A 24,694-nucleotide genomic window follows, 5' to 3' on the forward strand; every position below is an offset into this window, starting at 1 on the left:
GTCATTGTGCTTCTGGAAGGCGAACCTCCGCCCCCAGTCTAAAGTCTTTTGCAGACTCTAACAGGTTTTCTTCTAAGATTTCCCTGTATTTGGCTCCATCCATCTTCCCATCAACTCTGACCAGCTTCCCTGTCCCTGTCGAAGAAAAGTATCCCCACAGCATGATGCCGCCACCAACATTTTTCACGTGGGGATGGGTGTTCAGGGTAATGTGCAGTGTTAGATTTCCGCCACACATAGCGTTTTGCTTTTAGGTCAAAAAGTTACATTTTGGTCTCATCTGACCAGAGCACCTTCTTCCACATGTTTGCTGTGTCTCCCATATGGCTTCTCGCAAACTGCAAATGTGACTTCTTATGGCTTTCTTCTTGCCACTCTTCCATAAAGGCCAGATTTGTGGAATGCACAACTATAGATGTCCTGTGGACAGATTCTTCCACCTGAGCTGTGGATCTCTGCAGCTCCTTTAGAGTTACCTGCTTCTCTGAATAATGCTATCTTTGCCCGGCCTGTCAGTTTAGGTGGACGGCCATGTCTCGGTAGGTTTGCAGTTGTACCATACTCTTTCCATTTTCGGATGATGGATTGAATAGTGCTCTGTGAGATGTTCAAAACGTGGGATTTTTTTTTAGAACCTAACCCTGCTTTAAACTTCTCCACAGCTTTAGCCCTGACCTGTCTGGTGTGTTCCTTGGCCTTTGGGAAGGTAATTTGTTCGGTAAGGTTCTCTAACAAACATCTGAGGGCTTCACAGAACAGCTATATTTATACTGAGATTAAATTTCACACAGGTTATTATTATTTACAATTTAGGTGACTTCTAAAGGCATTTGTTCCACTAGATTTTAGTTAGGGGTATCAGAGTAAAAGGGGCTGAATACAAATGCACGCCACACTTTACACATATTTATTTGTAAACAAAATTGAAAGCCATTTATCCTTATTCCTTCCACTTCACAATTATTTGCCACTGTGTGTTGGTCTATCACATAAAATCCCAATAAAATACATTAATATTTTTGGTTGCAACAAAATGTGCAAAATTTCAAGGGGTGTGAATACTTTTTCAAGGCAATGTACATTGGGTAAATCATGAATTATTTGATCCCCTCCAGATTTTGTAAGGGTCTATAATTTTTATCATAGGTATATTTTAAATGATAGAGAAAGAATATCAACCAAAAATCCAGAAAAAACACATGATACAAATGCTATAAATTGAGTTGCCGTTCAGTGAGTAAAATTAGTCATTGATCCCAAAGCAAAACATGACTTAGTACTTGCTGGGAAAACCCTTGTTGGTAGGCACAGAGGTAAGATGTTTCTTATAGTTGGTTACCAGGTTTGCACACATCTCAGGAGGGATTTTGGTCCACTCTTCTTTACAGATCCTCTCTTAAGGCTTCTTAAGGTTTCTTGGCTGTCGCTTGGCTACACGAAGTTTCAGCTCCCTCCATACATTTTATATAGGATTAATGTCTGGAGACTGGCTAGGCCACTCCATGACCTTAATTTACTTCTTCTTGAGCCACTGCACTACATGGCTGTCCTATGTGTGTTGCAGGAAAAACAAGCTAAAAACGTGTGCTCTCAGTACACTAGGTGTGAATGGGGCCTGAAAACAAAATTGGTGTGTTTACACAAGAACAATGATGCTCCATTTACATCTGCACATTTCTGAACGCATGGCAAATTGCACAGAAAATTAGCGCTTTGGAAATGGGCTGAAAATGCACATGGCACATACTTTGCCGTTAAATGTTAATGGCACCCCGGGTGCAGGTAGCAAGTGCATATGATATACACACTAAAAGCGCACAAAAAAGTTAGGAGAAATGGCACCGTACTCTACCCTAAAAACAGTTCTGGAGCTCCTTTGGGGCATTTGTTGCTCGTGGGCAGCCCATTTAAGTGAATTGGCAGCCCTATGCACGAAGAGCAGAAATGCTCCAAAAGGCCCCCCCAAAAAAAGAGAGTTCTCACTATGCTGAGATGTGAATGGGGCCTGACAACTGAGTGTCTCTGTCTACTTCCTCCAATGTACTTGTATAAAGCCATACACTAGGCAGTCTGATTGTACAATCTCTGTACAATTTCCTTTAGATTTACCAAAACGATGGGATCAGGCCCTTGCACTATATAGCCAATGGTAGATATAAAGGAGATTGTACATTCACACTGTATGGCTTATGGCCACTTTAAAGGGAGAGGTAAGAAAGCTGGTGAAGGTAAAACAAGAGGTGGTGTAGTAATGAGGCCCAGACAGGTAAACACACCCTACTCTATGATGCATAAGGCAGTGCAAGATGGGATATGAAGCTTCCTGGCATATCACAAGATCTACAGGAAGCATTTTTTTAAATTTCAAACAAAAAAGGTGAAAATTCAAAGCTGCCATGGACAAGGAAGTGAGAGATAAACATATTGGGGTGGCTTGGGCAGAAAAGACATTAGAAAAGGTTTCTGTTTCTTATGAGATGTGAAATTCTGCCTGAAAAGGTGAACTTAGCCTCTAAAGGCTTTTCTTGGGAAAAATATCTCCCACCAGATCACCAGAATGGGACTCCCCGCAAAGCTTTGTTAAATACTGTACAGAGAGGACACAGTAAGGACAGAGAAAAGAATGATGCATGGTTTCATGGCATTTAAACCTATAGATAGCTTGTCCTTTGGTGTTAAGTGGGCAGAGTCTTAACTCATCGTATGCTTCCATGATGCGCCAGGAAAATGGCTTTGCCTCAGCCCAGGTGACAAAAGTCCACTTGTTGGCACTTTACTCAAGGCTTTTTACCTGCAACAGAGAGATAACACAGCCCCAGCACATTTTCGACAGCTCCCAGCTGAGCTCAGCGGTTAAGCGGTTTTTCAGACCCTTGTCCACGCTTACTACTCCACACATCTGCTCTCTGGAGCTTCATGTTTTTTAAAGGCCTCTCCTTACAGGTATGTTAATTACCTGTTACTCCTTAAAGGGGACACAACTCAAATATGACTGAAACATTCATGGTTTCCTGTACATTATACACACTCATGATTCTATTTTTTTTTTATCTGGAAGCTAGAAATCACTGTAGTGGAAGCCACTACTACAGTGATGATCTCCGCTAACGCCCAGGTCCCATGCCAAGTGGCTGCCATGCTGCATTGTGAACACACTAGGTCGGCACAGGCATCATTTAGAGAATGCTTTGTAATTTTCGAATGAATGCAAAGAATTCTCTGATTTGTATGAGGTCAAGAGCGTGATGTCACCTCCCCGCCTCGTAGAGTCAGAGATCTCTTTGCATTTGTTGAGAAAATGCAAAGCAATAACTTAATGGCACCTCTGCCAATTGGGTGACCTCCTGTGTTCACAATGAAGCAGGACAGCACTGAATATGCATAGTTACAATAGTCCAAACTGGACCACTGTAACTATGTAAAAATATGCATATCTGGAGATCTTCTTTAAAACATAAGGCTGTATTTTAGAATCCACAAATCTTGAAAAATCTAATAGTTTGAGTGATATCTGGTGTACTAGTGTCCACTCTGATGTACTACACTATACACACATATATTGTCACAGTGCAAGGCACTGCCAATGTGTAAATGGTTGTAAAAAGGACACAGGGTTCACACATATGCAGACTGTGGGACTCGAGATTTTCATTTTTTACAGCTTTCTCAGGATTGTGGTATACCCAGATTGGGCTGCGTAATTTGGAGATTTCAGGTCTTTGGGAAGGAAGATATCTCCAACCCAGTGTCCAGGTCTTGTTGATGACCGGCAGGGTATCCATCCCATGTGAAGACATGCGTGTGATACTGTCTGGAGACCAGGGTACTCTATTGAAAAGACAGTACTTCATGATGGAGAGATGCCATCTCCGTTGGGTTGAGAAAGTTGGGAGAGCTTAGAGAGTCTGGGAGACTGAGAGACACTGTTAGAGCTCAGGCAGCTAGTAGAGTCCAGGGGACTTAGGGGATCTGGAGGTCTCAGAGGAGTTAGAGAGCCCGGGATGTTCGAAGAACCCCTATTTAAAGGCCGGGAGTGGGCCCATTCAGGTGGAAGCTTTGACTACAGGCTGGGTGAGGCAGGAGAATTGGTGTGACAGTCTGAGGGACCAGTGACAAGAGCAATGGTGCTACTGAAAAAGGAGTCAGGTGGCTTGGCATTTTCTGTTAACTCTTTTGCTGTGTGAAACTGAAACCTCTGTATGGGCGAGTTTTGTGAACTTTTCCATTTGTTTACTTAAAATAAAAGTGGGCTGGGGAGCCCTTAAACTACAAGTTTGGACTGGCATGACTCACGAAAAAGGCATCTATTACTAAGCTAAACATCTCCATATCAATATACAGTATATATTTTGCAGTAAATCGGTATAGTGTATATCACACAGGCCATCACAATATGCCAGCTTTACACCTTAAGACATACTACTGCAGAATGAATGTGTAATGTTCCATACACACGACCGGACTTTCTGTCAGAATAAACTCTGACGGTCTTTCCGACAGAGTTTCCAATGGAGTTCCGACTGAACGGACTTGCTTACACACGATCACACCAAAGTTCATTCGTTTTGAACGCGATGACGTACGACGGGACTAGAAAAGGAAGTTCAATAGCCAGTAGCCAATAGCTGCCCCTGCGTCGTATTTGGTCGATCGGACTAGCATACAGACAAACGGTTTTCCCTATAGGAATTGATTCCGTTGGAAAGATTTAAAATATGTTCTATTTCTAGGTCCGTCACACACGATCAGAATATCCGATGAAATGATTCCGTCTGACCTTTTCTGGCGGAAAGTCCGGTCGTGTGTATGCGACATTAGTGTGTTGCAGTGCCATTCTAAATGGCATCTCAATTCCCTAAGGCAATGAACTTGCCTTGCAATGCATGGCGACAGTTATGGTACGGTAAGGTAGGTAAGGTTTATTGTCATTGTAGAAAACAAATTCACAATGAAATTACATTTCTGCTCCACACATTATTCATACACTACAATCGTCAACTACACATTTGCAAAACAAAATTTACCACCTTTAAAATTTCTATTTAAAAACATGAAAACAAATGGTAATATAAATCTGAATAACCACTTTCATTTCATTCCTGCATTAATAGCTTTAATAGCCCTAGGAAAAAAAACTCTCCTTAACTCTATTAGTCCTGGCTTTTATCACCCTAAAATGTCTCCTGGACCAGAATAACTCAAAGAATTACTGTCAGGATGGGTCAGATCTCTCATTATTTTTTCTGAGAACTTCTCTGCCTTTTGGCTAAGATCAAGTGTAGTATCTGTTCTTATCAGTTACCAAAGGAGGCGTTGTTCCATCCCTAATTGGAAGGATGGTTTTGGTAGGGGCCACGTCATGTCACCCGACAGTAAACTGGGGGCCGATGCATGGTCAAGTCTGAGCTGTCTGGAAGGTGCTCCTGGTGAGGATGGGTGCTGCTATTGGTCTGACCCAGAGGGTCGAGTACCTGGCCTTCTGGCCTGGATTGGGGTAGTTCTAGCCCTGGACAGTCTTTCGGGAATTGGAACACTTGCTCCTCCTTGATGGGTGGGGAGGAGCGGTCAGTACTTCCCAAATGTAATTTGGTAGGAGTGATGGGAGCGACGGTGGAGCCTGATGGCAAAGGGCTCTCACCAAGCTTCCTGATCTTCATGCCTTCCTGCCTGGGGTGGAGGCTGCTGCGGTCTGGCCCATGGGTCAGGGCGGTCTTGAAAGCCTTTGGAGTATGTGCCCCTGGAGTGACAGTCCAGGGGTGCCTTAAGATCACTGTGAGTGAGGGTCACATTGATTTTGGGCACCACGGTCACTGCACCAATAGCACGCTTTTTTAGCACCTGCCTCTTGGGCCGGGCCGGGCCTTTTGGCTGGAACCAGAACAATTTTTAATTCCTGGCCAGAGGACCTGGTCATTGTGTTACACAATGGCCACCTTTTCACTCTCCTCTTCACTATCCCTTCCCCACTTTATTTATTTATTTTTGTGTGTGTTTTGTTTTGGCACTTTCACTGTTTGCTGTGATGAGTAGGGTCACAGGTCCCAGGGCCTGTCCTGAAAGTCTGGGGAGGGGGTTTATATGGCCTTCTGGCTTAGTTCGCCCTCTTCCTTAGGGTTGGGGTATCCCTTCGGGGGAGCCTCACCTAGTATTTGGGTGGGTCTGTTTCAGCATACCTTCCAATGAACCGGGTCTGCCTGGTTTCGGCCAGAAAGACCAAGTTTTAAGTGTCCTTGTCCCTGTTAGGAGCTTAACGCCCCGGGGGATTCAGGACAAGGCCTTCTGATTTTAGAGGGCTTGTGTACCTCTCTGCACTTTTTTGTGTCACTCTCTATGTGTGTGCACATTTTTTATGCACCGGGTGAAGTTTTTGAGTGTGTTTTGCACGCCACAGGCTTTCAAAGGAAAATAAATATTTTTTCTGCCCTGCAAAGGCAGCAAATCTTATAGGATTCATCAAGAGAAACAAGTTCACACACTACAATTTTCTGTGCTGTTTGAACCACTCTCGTTAAAGCATTTTTATCTGCCCGCGTACAACTAGGATATAAAAACTAAAATAAAATAGGGTAGTATACTCTCAATGGCGGAAAGGTCTCTAGTACCTTCTTTTCCAAGCCACTCTTTCTGAGAAGTCTCAGGAAATATAAACATTGATGTGATCTTTTTTAATAATGTCTTTGACATTCATTGTCCATGATACGTTTTCAGAAATGTTGGTTCCCAAAAAGATAAAAGTTGGGACCCGCTCCAAACACACGCCTTTAATAAAAAGTGGTGCTGGCTGAGGTCTGTTGCTCCTAAAATCTTTAATCAATTCCTTTGTTTTTCCTATATTTAGGGTCAGATTGTTTTCTGTACACCATTCTACTATCCTATCAGCCTCCTTCCTGTACGGCTCCTCGTCATACCTAGTTATATATCCGATTATCGTTGTAATGCACTACTATGCTGACAGCTGCAAGAAAGAGCAAATTGGGCACACAGAAAACCATTGTTTTCTGTGTGACCTCGCAGAGACCTGTCCTCCTCTTATGCCCTGTACACATGGTCAGACTTTCCGACGGAAAATGTCCGATCGGATCGTGTTGTCGGAAAATCTGATCATGTGTGGGCTCTATCTGACTTTTTCCATCGGAATTTCCGACACACAAAGTTTGAGAGCTGTATCTAAAATTATCCAACAACAAAATCCAATTGTTTAAATTCCGATCGTATGTAGACAATTCTGATGGACAAAGTGCCATGCATGCTCAGAATAAATTACGAGACGAAAGCTATTGGCTACTGCCCTCTTTATAGTCCCGTCGTACGTGATTTACGTCACCTCCTTCTGAACGATCAGATTTTCTGACAACTTTGTGTGACCGTGTGTATGCAAGAGAAGTTTGGGCCAAAATCCGTCGGAAAAAATACAACGGATTTTGTCGTCGGAATGTCCGACCGTGTGTACAGGGCATTAGGCAGAAAAAAGCAAGTGTGAATTGGCTCTTACTAAAGAGATATTCTACTTTGAAAAATGTATGTACACTCCAGCTTTCTAAATGAGAAGATGCTATATTCACTTCAACCAACCAATCATGTGCTAGCAAAAATCTTTTTAAAGGTTTTATTTTTCCATGCACAAGACTGGGTAGTGAGCCCTAAGTCACAACTTCATATTTACTACTATTCCTTTTGCAAAATGAGCATTTAGTTTAGTAACTAACAAGCCCTTATTTCTTTAGTAAATGAACCCCAGGGTCTAAGCTATGTTTTTCAACTGAATAAATACATTCTGTACTGGATAATCTGGAGTTATTTATCCTTCAAATCACACCTGTAGTATTCACACACTGTTGTTTACTGCTTTTATGATTGGCTGACAGGTAATTACATTAGCTCTCTAAGTTATATTTATGTGACAGATCTTACTGGCTTTGTCTTTGTCTTCATGGTAATGGCACAATATAAGGTTAAGATCATGTTGCTGTTTTTTACTTTGCTGCTCGCAGTTGGAATAGCACAGTCTGGACTCATTGTTAATCTGGTAAGGTAAAAATCTGAAAAGAAAATGTATAGGTGTTTAATGAGCTTTTTCAATAAGAATTTTTTTTTTTTTTTTTAGCCCGTAGAATCCCTGTGCAGATTTTAAATATACCTCAAAGTGTAACTTTACCCATAACAACTTGATAAAAAAATAACATTCTTTACCAAGAAACATACATTCCACATTAATGATTATGCTACCAAAATGAGAGTGTGCTGTAAATTGAATCCAGCATTGTTCTTCTTTCATCTTGCTGGAAGTGTCATTTTGTTGAAGCCCTGAACAGCATTAACCACTTAAGGACCTGAAGGTGAAGGATTTGGCCCTAAACGACCCAGGCCTTTTTATTGCGATAAGGCACTGCGTTGCTTTAACTGACAATTGCGCAAACGCGCAATGCTATACCTGAACAAAATTGCCGTTCTTTTTTTCCCCCTAAATAGAGCTTTCTTTTGGTGGTATTTGATCACCTCTGTGGTTTTTATTTTTTGCGCTATAAACAAAGAGCGAACAATTTTGAAAGAAAATAACAATATAAAAAAACACATTTATTCATCAGTTTATCAGTTTATATATATTCTTCTACATGTTTTTGGTAAAAAAAAATGCAATAAGGGTATATTCATTGGTTTACGCAAAAGTTATTGCATCTACAAACTATGAGATAGCTTTAGGAATCTGCGATTTTTAGCGGAACTGCGACATTAAGGCAGACATATCTGACTCCAAATTACACTTTTTGGGGACCATTGACATTATTAGATTGATCATTGCTATAAAAAAAGCTCTGATCAATGTAAAAATGACACTGGCAGGGAAGGGGTTAACACTAGGGGCGATCAAGGGGTTAACTGTGTTCCCTAGGTGTGTTCTAACTGTAGGGGGGGGTGGGCTGGCAGAGATCTGCTGTTCCTGATTACTGCGAACAGCAGATCTCTGTCATGTCTCCTGTCAAAAGGGGGATCCGCTTGTTTATACTGGCATATCCCCATTCTGCCTCTGTTCTAGGTGATTGCGGGTCACCGGTGGACATAGAGTCCACCCGACCCGCGGGCATGCTCCAGCAGTGTGCAGCGAGAGCTCATCCGCCGGCAGCCAACGTACAGTTACGGCGATTCGTGCAGTGCTGCCAACCTGCCGCAATGTAAGTATGTGAGCTGGTTGGCAAGTGGTTAAACCTTTAGGCTGTCAGCAGATTTACAAATTCGGTACAGTGCCTAAAAATAGAGAGCAACGGAGCATGTGCAGAGCAGAGTGGTTCATTACTGTATTTTAAACAGTATAGGCACTTGTTTTTAGTGTTTTACATAGCTATACCTGCAAAAGTGGCCTGAAATGATCTAGCAGAACTTATTTTTTAACTAAAGTTCCACTTTAAGTCTTTTTTTTAGAAAGTTATTGATTGACTGTTGGGTCCATTTCTGAGGGTTTTTATAGTGAAGTTCTGAGCACTTATGTAGACAGTTGGGTTGATTTACCATAGGCTACTAGGCTGTTTACTTTGGGAACTATACCCAGTGCTTAATAGGTGGCAAAAGTCTAGTTTGCAAGAAGAGCCAATCACGTTTAAGGAAAATAAAATGAAACAGTATTGTTGCTTGCACAAGATTGGATAATGGACATGGTGCTTCATCCTGTGCACTGGGGGAATTGCTCTTGCAAAGTGAAACTTCCTTCCAAAAGAGACCAGTCTACTTTTCTTTAGTAAATTAACAGTGGTGCATTGATGTAGGGCTACCTGATAGCATCTTACCTTGAATCCAGTTCAATGGAAAACTACTGATTGCTAGTTGGAAGCACATAGCTTTCTGGTCTCCTTTCACTATTGGAGAAGCCCAAGTTAGACCACTGAAAAGTTTTATTTTAGACATAGCTGGAGTTTGATGGGTTGAATAACTTGCTGACTTCTTTTATATCTTGGGACATACAATGTACTTTTTTGTCATCCACCAAAAGTTTAAATCAAACAATTATAATTGAAATAACCCAACGCCCAGTATGTACTTTCTTGATTGTGTTTGCAGCTGAGAGAACCTGAATGATTGGGCTCTTCAAAAATCTTTTTCTGATCCAACATACACATCCACTGCCAGTTTATGTCGCAAGTGCTTCCCTTTTGTGGGCTGTTTAGCAAAAAAATTAAAAAAATGTCTGCTTACTGATCACCTTTCAAAGTGGCTTCAACACCTTAAAATAATTTCAGTAATTATTTGTGCTATTTACACTCTGAAACTGATCAAGATTTGTTTGTATTGTCAAAAATCTGAGGGTGGTCATAGGAGGGCTAGTAAATTTTCAAACATAATATGACTTCTGTCCAATACCTTGGCCTCTCTTGAGGCACACAAACGTATGTGGTCAGCTCATGGAGGAGAACAAAAGAGGAGAGGTACAGGCAGATCAACCTACCTGGATTATCATAGGAAGGGCAATGGCATTTGGACAGCTTTACTAAGCTTTATAACCCCCCCCCCCCTTCTTTGTTACATCAGGCATCTGCCACCCAAACAAGGAAAAATAGACCCTTTATCAGGTTTTTATTGGTGTTCCTGTTGCCAAAGACAAAACAAAGGTAGAGATTTCTGCTTACTTCTTAAAAGCTGTCACTGGAATAAAAGTTCCAATTAAAATTTTTAACCCTCTATTGTTGTAAAATTTTCGATTCCTTCTTACTTTGTCTTTGTGGCAATTTTTACCAGGACAAATAATGAGTGTTGGTCTCCCAACTACATGTGACTTCCAACTCTTCCCACTATACCCAAAACTTAAAAAAAAAAAAAAAAGTTTTGAGTGGACTTTTAACGTGCACCTGTATACCCCTTAAGGACTAGAGTAGTTTTTAATTTCAGCTATGAGCCTATTGATTCAGAGATCCATTTTTCAAAATTTTTACATAATAAAGTATCCCATATGTTGTTCTTTACCAGTACAATCACTGCTTTCTCTTGACAATATGGTCTTAAAATTAATTTTATTTTTGTGCAATCTACGGAGAAAAGATGTAGAAACGAAGCAACATAGTAAAAAAAATGCTTTTTTTGTAGTTTAACTATTTATTTATTTTTATTTCTGTCAATAAAAAGGGAACATTTTATTCTTTAATTTTCCCTTGTGTAAATTGACATAAACATTTTGCTCCTATTACAAAATATAACAAAGTTAGGCTTTTTTAATTCTTTTTGCAATTTTGCATTTTTTTAAATGTGTCACTGAACCTTGATTTAAAAAAAAAAAAAATAATAAACATGGTTTACTTACCTTTTCTGTGAAATGGTTTTATACAGAGCAGCATCAATCCTCCTCTTCTGAGATTTGCCACCAGCGCTCTGGGCTCCTCCTCCATAGTGTGTGCCCCTTAAGAAGCTGCTTCCTAGGGGGGCACTAATTTGGGCTTGATTCCAAGCTGCCCTGTCTGTGTCTATAGACACTCTCTCATACCTTGATCAACAGCTGTGCCTGACAGCAGCAGCTATCCCCCTCATCATAGGTTTGTATTGACAGCAGCAGGAGCCAATGGCTACTACTGCTATCAATCTTCCCTGTTAGGCAGGAGAGAGCTGCTGCTCTCAGGCACAGCGCTGGATCAAGGTTGGGATCAGGTAAGTATAAGAAGGGGGGCTAGGGGGATCATGTGGCACAGAAGGATCTTTACCTTAATGCAGAGAATGCATTGGGGGAAAAAACTTTGAGCCTGGTGATGAAAATGGTTAAATATTAATGGTAATCCTCTGCATTTATCGCACACCACATAAGTTATATGCATGGCACAGAAGGGATTCTGTCCTTTGCCCGAGGTGTGCTGTGAAGAATGGCACTCTCCTTCATACATGAAAGTGTCTGGAAGTACTGGACACTGGTGATTGATTCTAATAATAAGATATGGAATCTTACTCTTAAATTAGATCCCAAACTTTGCTTACTGTCCTGTTTATCATCCAAAAACTTATAGCACAGAAGTGGCTTTCTACAACATCTCCCTCCTATGAAGAATAGATTACTGTGGGAAACCAGTTTTGCACAGGGAGAAACTAGCATAGCATAGGAGTAATCCAACAAAATTTGAACAAATCTGGGATGCATGATTAGATACCCCTGGACTTGCCCCGTTACCCCTGGACTTACCCCGTTACATCTAGTTCCAAATAGAATCCTTGGTGGAAGAGTTTCCTCGGGCTTGGTGTAACATGGTTTTGGATAATGTATTCCACCTAGCCATGGAATATCAACTCTTTCTCAATATTATATAGAGGCTGTTTATTTGGTTATTTTTTCTCCCACCCCCCCCCCCCCCCCTTTTTTCACAGTACACAGCAGTTTTGAAGCAGTGTATGTTTTTTTCTAAGTTTAATCAGTTTTGGTTTTCCTTATATGTATATAATATGTATAGAATCTGGCAATGTACTTATGTACATGTCTAGTTTTCCTTCTTATAAGGCCTCATGCACACTGGAGGTTTTTACAGCTGCTGTTAGCATCAGGCCTTTTTTTCCTGCAGCCAGTAAACTCCCCAGAATGTTATCCTATGTGTCCATGCACACATAGGCTGTTATCAATGATTTTTGGTAGGAAAACCCCCCCCCCATAACTAGTGGGTTTTAGGAAGAGTTTTTCAGCTGTAAAAACGCTCTAACACAGATAAAAGCTTAAAAATACTGGAAAATGTGTCTATTTGGCATTTATCAGCGTTTTTGAGCCATAAGCTTCTTTGTGAGTATAGTTCTGCTAAAAAGAAAAAAAAAAAAAGAAAGAAAAAAAAGCTAAAAAATGCTGAAAACCGCTACTGCAAAAAGTCATTCTAATGCTACAGCTTTCTACAGCTAAAGCTACTGGTGTTTTTTTTTATAACATCCAGTGTGCACGAGGCCTAATAATTGAACAGTAATATGCAAATTCATTCATGTACAGATTTTCACACTTACAGCATATGGTTTGGTTTTCCATGTGCATGCACATCTGTGAGTATTCCTGAATAGTGTACACAATCATACCACTGACTTTTACCCTAGAGAACACTGTTGTATTGCAAAATGCAGGCTCTTTTGTAAATGAATCTCTGTGTAATTTTAACATTTAGAAAGATGATATGTTTTTTTTCTTTTAGGACACTGGAGAGCTTTGCCTGCAAAGCATTCAGTGTAAGAGTGGTTGCTGCCATAGGCAGGATGGGTTGAGCTTGGCACGGTGTGCTCCCCTAGCAGCTGAAAGACAGAAGTGTTCTCCATGGGTGAGTATTTGGAATACCGTAAGTGGTTTGCTCAGAGCATTTCTCTATGGTAGTTAATAGATATCCTTTTATTTTGATGCAGCGAAGTACAATAATACAATACTATAAATACATGGAGAGTCCAGTCAAGTATTGAAATAAATATAATCAGGATTAACTTGGACTTGTTTTTTGAAGATGTTTTATAATTTACCCCAGCATTTAGAGTCATGCAGGTAACCAGTCACATCAATCCAGGCACTACAGAATATGCTAACTGTTTGGCTATAAATTCGGAAGTATGATCCAATCATTAGAAAATAGGAAGTGCTTTGGATAAGTTGTGAAGCTTCTTCAACATTGCAGAACAAATCCAGTTGAATGTGTAGTTAAATTCTACTAGTTAAAATGACCTATATGTAGCACTGACCTTCGAAGGAGCTGCTGGTTTTTATTGGGCTTACCGTTACCTCACCTGCTCACCTCTCTGTCTCAGGGGTCCCCGTTGGAAAGTAACCCAAAGAATGTTAGCTTTTCACTTTTTTCAAGATTTATTTGGGATAAACACAAAGTCTTTCAATAGAGGGCTAGAGGGTTAAGGGGACTTCAGGTACCTGGTAATTGCAGGTCAGAGGTATTTTTTTGATCCAGAGGGCAAACAGCCTCCACAGACTGGATCCAGCAATCACCAGATAGGCCTCTCTCACTGACCTAGAAACCGGTGGGATGTTCATACAAAGTCTCTGCCACAGACTTGTCAATTTAAATGAAACTTCTTGAGAAATGAAAGAACTGTCACACGGTACCAGTTTCCTTCAGCCGACCCGCCGATACTGTATGGTTAGTGACCCGGGTTGCGTCCTCCAACTGAGTCTCCAGGCCCCTCTAGAGATACCAGCCTTGTTGCTCGGTCCTCTCCTGGAAAGGTCCTCCCCTGGATCATCCAGCCGCTTGGCTTCTCCCCGCCAGCAAGACAGCACAGGACCACCCCTGGATCGGTAGGCCCCAAGACTTGTGGGCCTACTCTCTCAGTTGCAAAGCTTCGGGCCAGCCGGCCCAGAGGCACAGGAACATGCAGCACACACACCAGGCCAGGAGGGCCATGAGGCCACGAGCCAATGTTTTCTTTATGTAAATGTTCTTTAAAGGGAAAAATGCAATTTTTTCACATATCATCAACAGAAATGTGAAATTTAGGCAATGACCAAAGGTATAAAAGAATTAACAGTGCTGTTAGAGAAAATGAGAATCCATAACTGGCAGTTTTTCATATTTTTTTCCTTTTTATTTAAAGAATATGTAAACACAGCATGTCATGTTCGTGGTATGTGCCTGCTGTATTATGTACTTGTATGAAAAAAGTATCCTGTTCTCCTTGCATTATTTCCTTGGTGTGAAATACTTGGTGTTCCTGCATGTCACTCTGCTTTCCTATTAAAAACTGGCCACACTAGGCATGAGAGTACAGTGTGGTTAGTTCTTTAGCTGTGGTGGGAGCTAATCCAATGATCAGGCTTGTGCTGACACCCCCCCTTGCATAGCCATTCACTGGGAAGACCAGTGTGCTGCTGTTTCTCCACCCCTAGCTCCTGCTGCAGCTGAGAACAGAGGGTATGTGATCACTTATAAAAAAAGGGGGGGGGAAAGGTCAATATAATGTTTTTTTTTATATTTCTATACAAATGGTTTGCCTTTCATTTTTATTGTAACCACTTCAGCCCTGGAAGATTTTACCCCGTTCATGACCAGGCCATTTTTTGCAATATGGCACTGCGGTAATTTAACTGACAATTGCGTGGTAGTGTGACGCTGTACCCTAATAAAATTGATGTCCTTTTTTTTCCCACAAATTGAGCTTTCTTTTGATCACCCCTGCGGTTTTTATTTTTTGCACTAGAAACAAAAAAAGATAGACAATTTTGAAAAAAAAAAAACTATATTTTTTACCTTCTGCTGTAAAACATATCTAATAAAAAAAAATTTTTAAATCTAATTTCTTCATCAAATTAGGCCAATATATATTCTGCTACATATTTTTGATAATAAAAATCCCAATAAACATATATTGATTGGTTTGCGCAAAAGTTATTGCGCCTACAAACTATGGGATATTTTTGTGGCATTTTTATTTTTATTTTTTTACTAGTAATGGCGGCGATCAGCGATTTTTATCGGGGCTGCGACATTGTGGTGGACAAATTGGTCACCTAACTAACACTTTTGACACTTTTTTGGGAGCTAGTAACAGTATTATAGTGATAGTGCTAAAAATCTGCACTGTTACTGTACTAATAACACTGGCAGGGAAGGGGTTAATACCAGGAGTTCTCAAAGAGTTAAGTGTGTCCCTAGGAGGTGCTTTTTAACTGTGTGGTTATTGGACTGACTGGGGGAACACAGAGATCTGTGTTCCTGCTTAGCAGAAACACAAGATCACTGTGTTCTTCCCTGTCAGAATGGCGATCTGCCTTGTTTACATAGGCAGATCGCCATTCTGCTTCTCTGGGAAATGATCGGCGGGTCCTGGTGGACATTGCATTCACCAAACCTGCTGATTGGCTTCCCCTCTGGCCAATCAGCATGTATGGGCACCCGCTGTCTATTGCACCAAATGACATACAGGTACGTTGCTTTGCGCAATAGAGCCACCCTGCCGCAGTATATCTGCGGTAGGCGATCTATAAGTGGTTAAATTTAATGGGTTGTTTTACAATTGATGGTTTACATAGACTTTAACCCTCAGGACCGCTATAGGCAAACAATGGAGATAATATTAAAGGTATGTTGGTAGAGCATCTGTAATGTAATACTACATTAACATAACACTTCATGAATCATTACATGAAAATAACTCATGCATAATTGAAAAAATTCATACAAAAATGCATAATAGTCAAACAGGTTGCTATTTGTAATGTACAACATTTCATTTTCAGTAATTTTTAATTTCTCTTTTTTTTTAGCATCTATATGGGGTCTACTATCATTGTAATTGTGAAATGGGACTAAAGTGTGATGTAAAACACACTATTGTTGGAGTTGTCACCAACACAGACTTTGGATACTGCAAGGACCCAAATGATCCATAAAAAAAAAAAAAATCAACAACCAACATGGGCTACACATGTTCATCTGTATGATTTTCAAATTCTATCATATTTCCATATATTGGTGCCTCCCAAACAACTGAAGAAGCTACTACCACCCATTTTTGTACCTAGCCTCATGTTGCTATTAAAATGTTTTTCTTTTTACATAGTTCTGTAGATTACGCTGCAAATTTGCATGTTAAAAAGATAGATATAAATATATATATATATATATATATATATATATATTTTAGAACATGACTCAGCCTACTCACTGATCATGGACAGTAATCCAGTATTCTCAAAAGATAAAACAATGAAAGTAAATTATTGCTTTCTACATAAAATATATGCAAATATATGCCCTTGCATACAGCCACAATGAGGTAGAACTGTACAGTTATTTAACCACCTCAATACAGAGCAGTTACACCCCCTTCCTGACCAGACCAATTTTCAGCTTTCAGCGCTCTCACAGTTTGAATGACAATTACTCAGTCCTCCAACACTGTATCCATATGAAACTTGCGTCCTTTTTTCAACACAAATAGAGCTTTCTTTTAGTGGTGTTTAATCACTAGTGGGTTTTTTATTTTTTGTGCTATAAATAAAATAAAACTTAAATTTTGTGAAAAAAAATGCCTTTTTCTTTGTTTCTGTCATACATTTTTGCTAATTAGTAATTTTTCTTCATAAATTTTGGCCAAAATTTATACTGCTACCTATCTTTGGTAAAAATAACCCACATTAGTATATATTATTTGGTCTTTGTGAAAGTTATAGAGTCTACAAACTATGGTGCCAATCACTGAAAATTGATCACTTCTGATCAGGCCTTCAGTACATCAGGTGTACCTCATTTCTTGAGACACTAACAAGTCAGGAAAGTACAAATACCCCCCAAATTACCCCTTTTTACAAAGTAGACATTCCAAGGTATTAAGTAAGTAGCATGGTGAGTTTTTTTAAGTTGTCATTTTTTCCCACAATGCTTTGCAAAATGAAGATTTTTTTTATTATTATTTTTTTTTACAAAATTGTCATATTATCAGGTTATTTCTCACACACAGCATATGCATACAACAAATTACACCCCAAAATACATTCTGCTACTCTTTCCGAGTACGGCGATACCACATGTGTGAGACTTTTACACAGCCTGGCCACATACAGAGCACCAACATTGATGTAGTACCTTCAGACGTTCTACGAGCAAAAATGACGCATATCATTTCTCAACCACCTATTACAATTTTGAAGGCCCTGGAGTACCAGGACAATGGAATTTCCCATAAAATGACCCCATTTTGGAAAGCAAACACCCCAACGTATAATCTGTGAGGCATAATGAGTCTTTTCAATGGTTAATTTTTTTACAGAAGTTTTTGGAATATGTGGAAAAAAATTAAAACGCATTTTTTTAACACCAAATTGTCATTTTATAAGATATTTCTAACACATAGCATGTATATAGCAAAAATTACACCCCAAAACACATTCTGCTACTCCTCCCGAGTATGGCGATACCACATGTGTAGGATTTTTACACAGCCTGGCCACATAGAGAGGCCGAACATTGAAGTAGTACGTTCAGGCGTTCTAGGAGCATAAATGACACATCTCATTTCATTCCTACCCATCACACTTTTGAAGGTCCTGGACCACCAGGACAGTTAATTTACCCACAAAATGACCTCATTTTGGAAAGCAAACAACCCAACGTATATTCTATGAGACATGGGCTGCAAATAGGTACTCGGGTACTCTGATGGGCTGGAGATAGGTACTCGGGTACTCTTATGGGCTGGAGATAGGTACTCTGGTACTCTGATGGCCTGGTGACAGGTACTCTGGTACTCTGATGGCCTGGTGACAGGTACTCGGGTACTCTGATGGCCTGGTGACAGGTACTCGGGTACTCTGATGGCCTGGTGACAGGTACTCTGATGGCTTGGTGACTGGTATTTGGGTACTCTGAAGGGTGGTGACAGGTACTCAAATGGACTGTGACAGGTACTCGGGTACTAAGATGAACTGTGACAGGTACTCAGGTACTCAGATGAACTGTGACAGGTACTCGGGTACTCAGATGTGCTGTGACAGGTACTCGGTTACTCAGATGGGCTGTGACAGGTACTCGGGTACTCGGATGAACCGTGACAGGTACTCGGGTACTCGGATGAACCGTGACAGGTACTCGGGTACTGTGATGGGCTGTGACAGGTACTCGGGTACTCTGATGGACTGTGACAGATACTCGGGTACCCTGATGGACTGTGATAGGTACTCGGTACTCTAATGGACTGTGACAGGTACTCGGTACTCTAATGGACTGTGACAGGTACTCGGGTACCCTAATGGACCATGACAGGTACTCGGGTACCCTGATGGGCCGTGACAGATACTCGGGTACTCTGATGGACCGTGACAGGTACTCAGGTACTCTGATGGGCCGTGACAGGTACTCGGGTACTCTGATGGGCCGTGACAGGTACTCGGGTACTCTGATGGGCCGTGACAGGTACTCGGGTACTCTGATGTGCCATGACAGGTACTCGGGTACTCTGATGTGCCGGGACAGGTACTCGGGTACTCTGATGGGCCGGGACAGGTACTCGGGTACTCTGATGGGCTGGGACAGGTACTCGGGTACTCAGATGAACTGTGACAGGTACTCGGGTACTCAGATGGGCTGGGACAGGTACTCGGGTACTCAGATGGGCTGTGACAGGTACTCGGGTACTCTGATGGGCTGTGACAGGTACTCAAATACTCTGATGGGCTGTGACAGGTACTCTGATGGACTGTGATTGACAGGTACTATGAGGGGTGGTGACAGGTCCTCTTTATTGGGGGGGGGCAATCGGTATGATTGGTGTACACTGTAGGCGGTAACGAGATGTTACCGCAATCTCCTCCTCACACACGATTGGTGTGTGAGGAGGAGAACCCGGTAACATCTCGTTACCGCGGTTTGTTTACATTTTAGTGATCGGCTGTGAAAGGATCACAGCCGATCACGTGGGTAAACAGCCGGCCAATGGCTGTTTACCAGCGTCGGTGACGAGCAGTGTTCCCGGGGAACAAGCCGCCACCGACGTGCACGCGCAGCGTGCTCACGATCGCACGCATGCGCCGTGCACAGTCGGGGTGTGACCATCTGTGATCGGCCGTGACTTCATCACGGCCGATCACGTGGTAAACAGCCATAACCAATGGCTGTTCACCCCCTTCGGTGGTGAGCGGTGTCTCCGTGACACGCAGCCACCAAAGAAACAGGGATGCACGTGCACGATCGCGCATTCCCTGTTTAAACGGGAGGCCGTCATATGACGGCCTCCCGCCACAATAGGTGCGCCGCCTGGCCGTCATTTGACAGCCGGCGGTCAGCATCTAGTTAATAATGTGACAAACATATTGACAAAGAATATGACATGTAGGCATTAGGGTGGATTTAATAAAACTGGAGAGTACAAAATCTGGTGCAACTCTGCATAGAAAATCAGCTTCCAGGTTTTTTGTCAAAGCTTAAAGTGATTGCAAGGGTTCCTTTAAAAAAAAAAAAAAATAACAAACATATCATACTTACCTCCACTGTGCAGCTTGTTTTGCACAGATTGGCCCCGAACATCATCTTCTGGGGTCCCCTGGCGGCTCTCACGGCTCCTCCCCACATCAGATAACCCCCTAGGAGAAGCGCTCTCCCAAGGGGATTACCTTGTGGGTGTGCTCCCGAGTCCAGCAGTCAGTGTCCATAGCTGTCCAATGTATGACTCGGCCCCGCCCCCCAGCGCCCGCCTCATTGGATTTGATTGACAGCAGCGAGAGCCAATGGCTGCCCTGCTATCAATCTATCCAGAGCCCAGAACCCCCTGCAAAGAGACAGCGCGTCCCCGCCGGGTCAAGTTCCAGGGCTCCATTCTCACTTTCCCCTCACAACAGAAGGATTGTTTGGGGGCTTTAGAGTGCCAATGATAGGGCATTTTTACACTGCAAATGGCCACAATAGATTTTTTTTTGTAGGGGGGTTTAAAGTACCACTGACCATTAATAACTGAGATTTTTTTTGTTGGGTCAAAGTGTTTTGGGTTTATCTATTGATTGCAAACAATGGGAATTCTTCCTCTAACATAAGATATTGCACTTGGCTTTGGTGAGCAAATTGTAGAGGTTAAGCACACCCTAAAACAAGCATATCATACAGTAGATTCTCCAATTCACCTTAGGGTGTCCATTTTTAAAAACGGGTCATTTTGAGTTTTTTTTATAATGTCCTTGGATTTTTTTATTTGATATGTTTTATAACAGAAAGTCGGGTAACTTTTTTTCAAAATGTTTAGGATTTAGTAAAAAGAAAACACTGGTTATTAAATGCTACCAAAAGAAAACTCTATCTGTCTCAAAAAATGGTAATGCATTTGTTTGGGTACAGTGTTGCGTAACTGCGTATTTGTCAGACAAAGCACTGAAAAGTGAAAATGGCCTGGACAAGAAGGGATACTGGTACTGAGGTGATTAAATAAAATTATGAGATAATGAAAATGACATTTTTTGTAGTTAGTTTGCATGTGAAAAATTGTTGCAGAAAGGTTTAGTCTATGCATCGATAATGTATTTTAATTGAAAGGTAGAAAGGTGAAAATGTGAAGACGGTTGCTGATGCTGACCAGTACACAAGGACACCCAGACGGGCTAATGGACTATCATGACACTGATACACAGACCCAAGGCTTAAGATAAAAAAATGTAAATTTTAATACAATTCAAACAAAAATGATACAAACATATTAAAAAATATCCCACACATACACTAACTCCTAACAGGTACCCCCGTAGGGCTAGAGTTGAGGTGGGGTATACAGGGATATTTACCGGTTTTGCAGTATACCCGCTTCTTCAGGAGGAAATCGTCTACAGGACAAGAATTACATTTAAACAAAGCATACATTTATTTAATGAACAGATTACAGTTCAAAGTGAAGATGGAGAGATGCTCACCCGTCTGGACACACAAAATTCCCCCCACGGTGGACAAGGGGGATTGCAAATGACCATCATTAATGACAGGTTACTGGGAATAATAGAAATTGGTAAATTTACTACATAAGCAAATATGTATTAGAATAGGGTAAAAAAAAAAAGGCAAACACTGCTCTGAGAGCAAAAGAGAAGGGGAGGAATGAAGGGGAGAGAACCAGTGAAGGGGAGGGGAAAAGGAAAAGGGGGGGGGGAGAAGGGGAGGTGAGGGAAAGGGGAGGGGGAAGGAAAGGAGAAAGGTTTGGCGTTTGAATAAAAAGAAGAGGGGGTAGGAAAAGAGGGAGAGGGAAGGAGCGGTAGGAAGGAAAAGACAAGGGAAGGGGAATAGGCGGAGGAAAAAGAAAAGAATGGGGGGGGGTGGGGGGGAGAAAAGGAGAAGGGAGGAACGGAAGAAGAGGAAAGGGAGAGGGGAAGGATAGGGATGGGAGGGCCGTGAAAAAAAAAACGGCTGAGGGGAAGGAAGTGCAGGGCCGTTTGAAGAAGGGGGAGTAAATAGAAAACACATCACGAAAGATGTACCCTACAAACACATAACTTACCAAGCCACACCCTGGTCAGGAGGAAAGCAATATATATACTGATAGTTGCTTGGGCTAGATGACAATTGGGACGGTGCCAAAAAAAACGATTGAGTGAAAAGCCTGGTCACAGAAAGAGGCTCCAAAGAGACCACTCAATGTAGGTGGATGCAAAGGCTGAAAAGCCTATAAGTCCCAGAGTGGTGTAACAATCTGCAGAAGACACCATAATAATCATATACTCAGAAGTAGGGATGAGCCGAACACCCCCCGGTTCGGTTTGCACCAGAACTTTCAACGGACCCCAAATTCGTACGAACGTTAGAACCCCATTGAAGTCTATGGGACTCGAATGTTCGAAATTAAAAGTGCTAATTTTAACGGCTAATATGCAAGATACTGTCCTAAAAAGGGTTTGGGGACCTGGCTCCTGCCCCAGGGGACATGGGTCAATGCCTAAAATGTTTTTAAAAATGGCCGTTTTGGCGGGAGTACTGATTTTAATGACGATTAAAGTGAAAAAAAAAAAGTGAAATATTACTTTAAATATGGTGCCTGGGGGGTGTCTGTAGTATGCCTGTGAAGTGCCACGTGTTTCCCGTGTTTAGAACAGTCCCTGCACAAAATGACATTAAACGGAAATAACACCATTTAAAACTGCTTGCGGTTTTAATCTTATATCTGGTTCCTGCAATATGGTTGAAAATCATTGAGAAAAATGGCATGGGTAGCCCTCCCTGCCCATTACCAGCCTATTTGGGTCTTGTACGCATATTAAGGGGAACCCTGTACCCATATTAAAAAAAGGAAATGCGTGTGGCCCCCAGGCCCTATATACTCAGAACAGCAGTATACAGGCGGTGCAAACAAGACAAGGACTGTGTAGGTTTGTTGTGTTAAGTTGAATCTGTTTGTAATTTTCAACTGGTACATTTTTAAAGTGTAGCTCCAGTCCAAAAAACTATTTTTAAGCTTTTTGGAAAACATAGGGAAGGGTTATCACCCCTGCATAATTTGTTTTGTTGCCCATCTTTTTTCATCTCACTTGCTGTTGTCTCCTTCCGTTTGCAAGTAGGAGATGTTTGTAAGTTGGATGTTTGAAAGTAGGGGCCTGCCCTATATGCTCTGCAGAAATGGCGGAACAAGGTGTTGGTTTTGCCACAACATTGTAAGCCCTCAAAGTGACTCTTGGTGGGCGCTGGAGCGCCCTGCTGTGAACGATTATATCAAGAATTGTAATTACATGCCATTGTTGAACAGTGGTAGAAAAATTTACATTTGGTGGTTGTGGTGCTGGTGCCACAACACTATAAGTCCTCACCTTTACTCTGGGTGGGCACAGGAAGGGGCCCTCCTGTGAAATATTATATCAAGAATTGTAATTACATGTCCCTGTTAAACAGGGGCAGAAAAATGTGGCCTTAGGCACTGGTGCTGGTGCCACCACACTGCAACCTCTCCCATATACTCTAGTTTTATTGCAGGAATTAGCCCTGCTGCAAAGCATTGCATCAAAAATTGTACTTAAACGCCCCTGTTTAACAGGGGCAGAAAAATTGGGCCTTAGGCACTGGTGCTGGTGCCACCACACTGCAACCTCTTCCATATACTCTAGTTTTATTGCAGGAATTAGCCCTGCTGCAAAGCATTGCATCAAAAATTGTACTTAAACGCCCCTGTTAAACAGGGGCAGAAAAATTGGGCCTTAGGCACTGGTGCTAGTGCCACCACACTGCAACCTCTTCCATATACTCTAGTTTTATTGCAGGAATTAGCCCTGCTGCAAAGCATTGCATCAAAAATTGTAATTAAACGCCCCTGTTAAACAGGGGCAGAAAAATTGGGCCTTAGGCACTGGTGCTGGTGCCACCACACTGCAACCTCTGCCATATACTCTTGTTTTATTGCAGGAATTAGCCCTGCTGCAAAGCATTTCATCAAAAATTGTACTTAAACGCCCCTGTTAAACAGGGGCAGAAAAATTGGGCCTTAGGCACTGGTGCTGGTGCCACCACACTGCAACCTCTCCCATATACTCTTGTTTGATTGCAGAAATTAGCCCTGCTGCAAAGCATTGCATCAAAAATTGTACTTAAACGCCCCTGTTAAACAGGGGCAGAAAAATTGGGCTGATGGCATCACCCAGAACCAGAAATGTTCTTCCAACATATCAGCGGAGGAGGAAGAGGATAGACAATCAACATAACAGGACAGTCACTCAGCATCAGCATAGGCAGTCTTGAAGGGATGTGATATTTCAAAAAAAATTATTCTGTTACATCAGCTTCAGGTGCTTGGTAGCTGTGGGTGATCCAAGACTGATTCATCCTGATGAAGGTCAGTCGATCAACTGATTCGGTGGACAGGCGCACCCTGTGATCGGTAACAAAGCCACCAGCAGCACTGAAGGTGCGTTCCGAAAGAACGCTGGATGCAGGACAGGCCAGTAGCTCAATTGCATATTGTGCAAGCTCTGGCCAGTGATCCATCCTCAAGACCCAGTAAGCCAGAGGATTTTCTGTGGGAAAGGTGTCCAAGTCTGACCTTGCCCCTAGGTATTCCTGCACCATGTAAATCAGATGCTGGCGATGGGTGCTGGAACCGATCATACCTTGGGGCTGCGGACTAAAAAATTGTCTGAAAGCATCAGTCAGACGGCCACCTTCTCCACCACTCCTTCTGACCGATGCCTCAGCAACACGTTGTCCAGGACCAGGAGTTTGTAACCTCCCAGTCTCTGGGAATGCATTGCACAGACCTTTCTGCAAGGTCTCCCGGAGATGTCTCATCCTCTGCTCCCTCTGCGATGGCAAGATAAGGT

The 24,694-nt window shown here is 42.0% G+C and overlaps 1 protein-coding gene and 1 pseudogene across 1 annotated transcript; both read left to right on the forward strand.

Moving 5' to 3' along the window:
• Nucleotides 1–5,246: 5,246 nt before the first annotated feature.
• On the forward strand, nucleotides 5,247–5,361 carry LOC143986356 (U2 spliceosomal RNA; annotated as a pseudogene).
• A 2,535-nt stretch (nucleotides 5,362–7,896) lies between these two features.
• Nucleotides 7,897–16,957, forward strand: CLPS (colipase). The gene is made up of 3 exons (XM_077481449.1): nucleotides 7,897–8,026; nucleotides 13,128–13,250; nucleotides 16,193–16,957. The coding sequence occupies exons 1-3, from the start codon at nucleotides 7,931–7,933 to the stop codon at nucleotides 16,316–16,318; spliced, it is 345 nt and encodes a 114-aa protein (XP_077337575.1). The 5' UTR covers nucleotides 7,897–7,930; the 3' UTR covers nucleotides 16,319–16,957.
• Nucleotides 16,958–24,694: the final 7,737 nt, after the last annotated feature.

This window comes from Lithobates pipiens, unplaced genomic scaffold, assembly GCF_037356315.1.
Source record: "Lithobates pipiens isolate NorthernLeopardFrog02 unplaced genomic scaffold, aLitPip1_a1.2 Scaffold_16, whole genome shotgun sequence".
Taxonomy (NCBI): domain Eukaryota; kingdom Metazoa; phylum Chordata; class Amphibia; order Anura; family Ranidae; genus Lithobates; species Lithobates pipiens.

Coding starts and splice junctions, on each gene's coding strand:
- CLPS (XM_077481449.1), top strand. CDS start 7,931: ATGGTAATGGCACAATATAAGGTTAAGATCATGTTGCTGTTTTTTACT. Junction 8,027..13,127: donor CTGGACTCATTGTTAATCTG/GTAAGGTAAAAA, acceptor TTTTTCTTTTAG/GACACTGGAGAGCTTTGCCT. Junction 13,251..16,192: donor GACAGAAGTGTTCTCCATGG/GTGAGTATTTGG, acceptor CTTTTTTTTTAG/CATCTATATGGGGTCTACTA.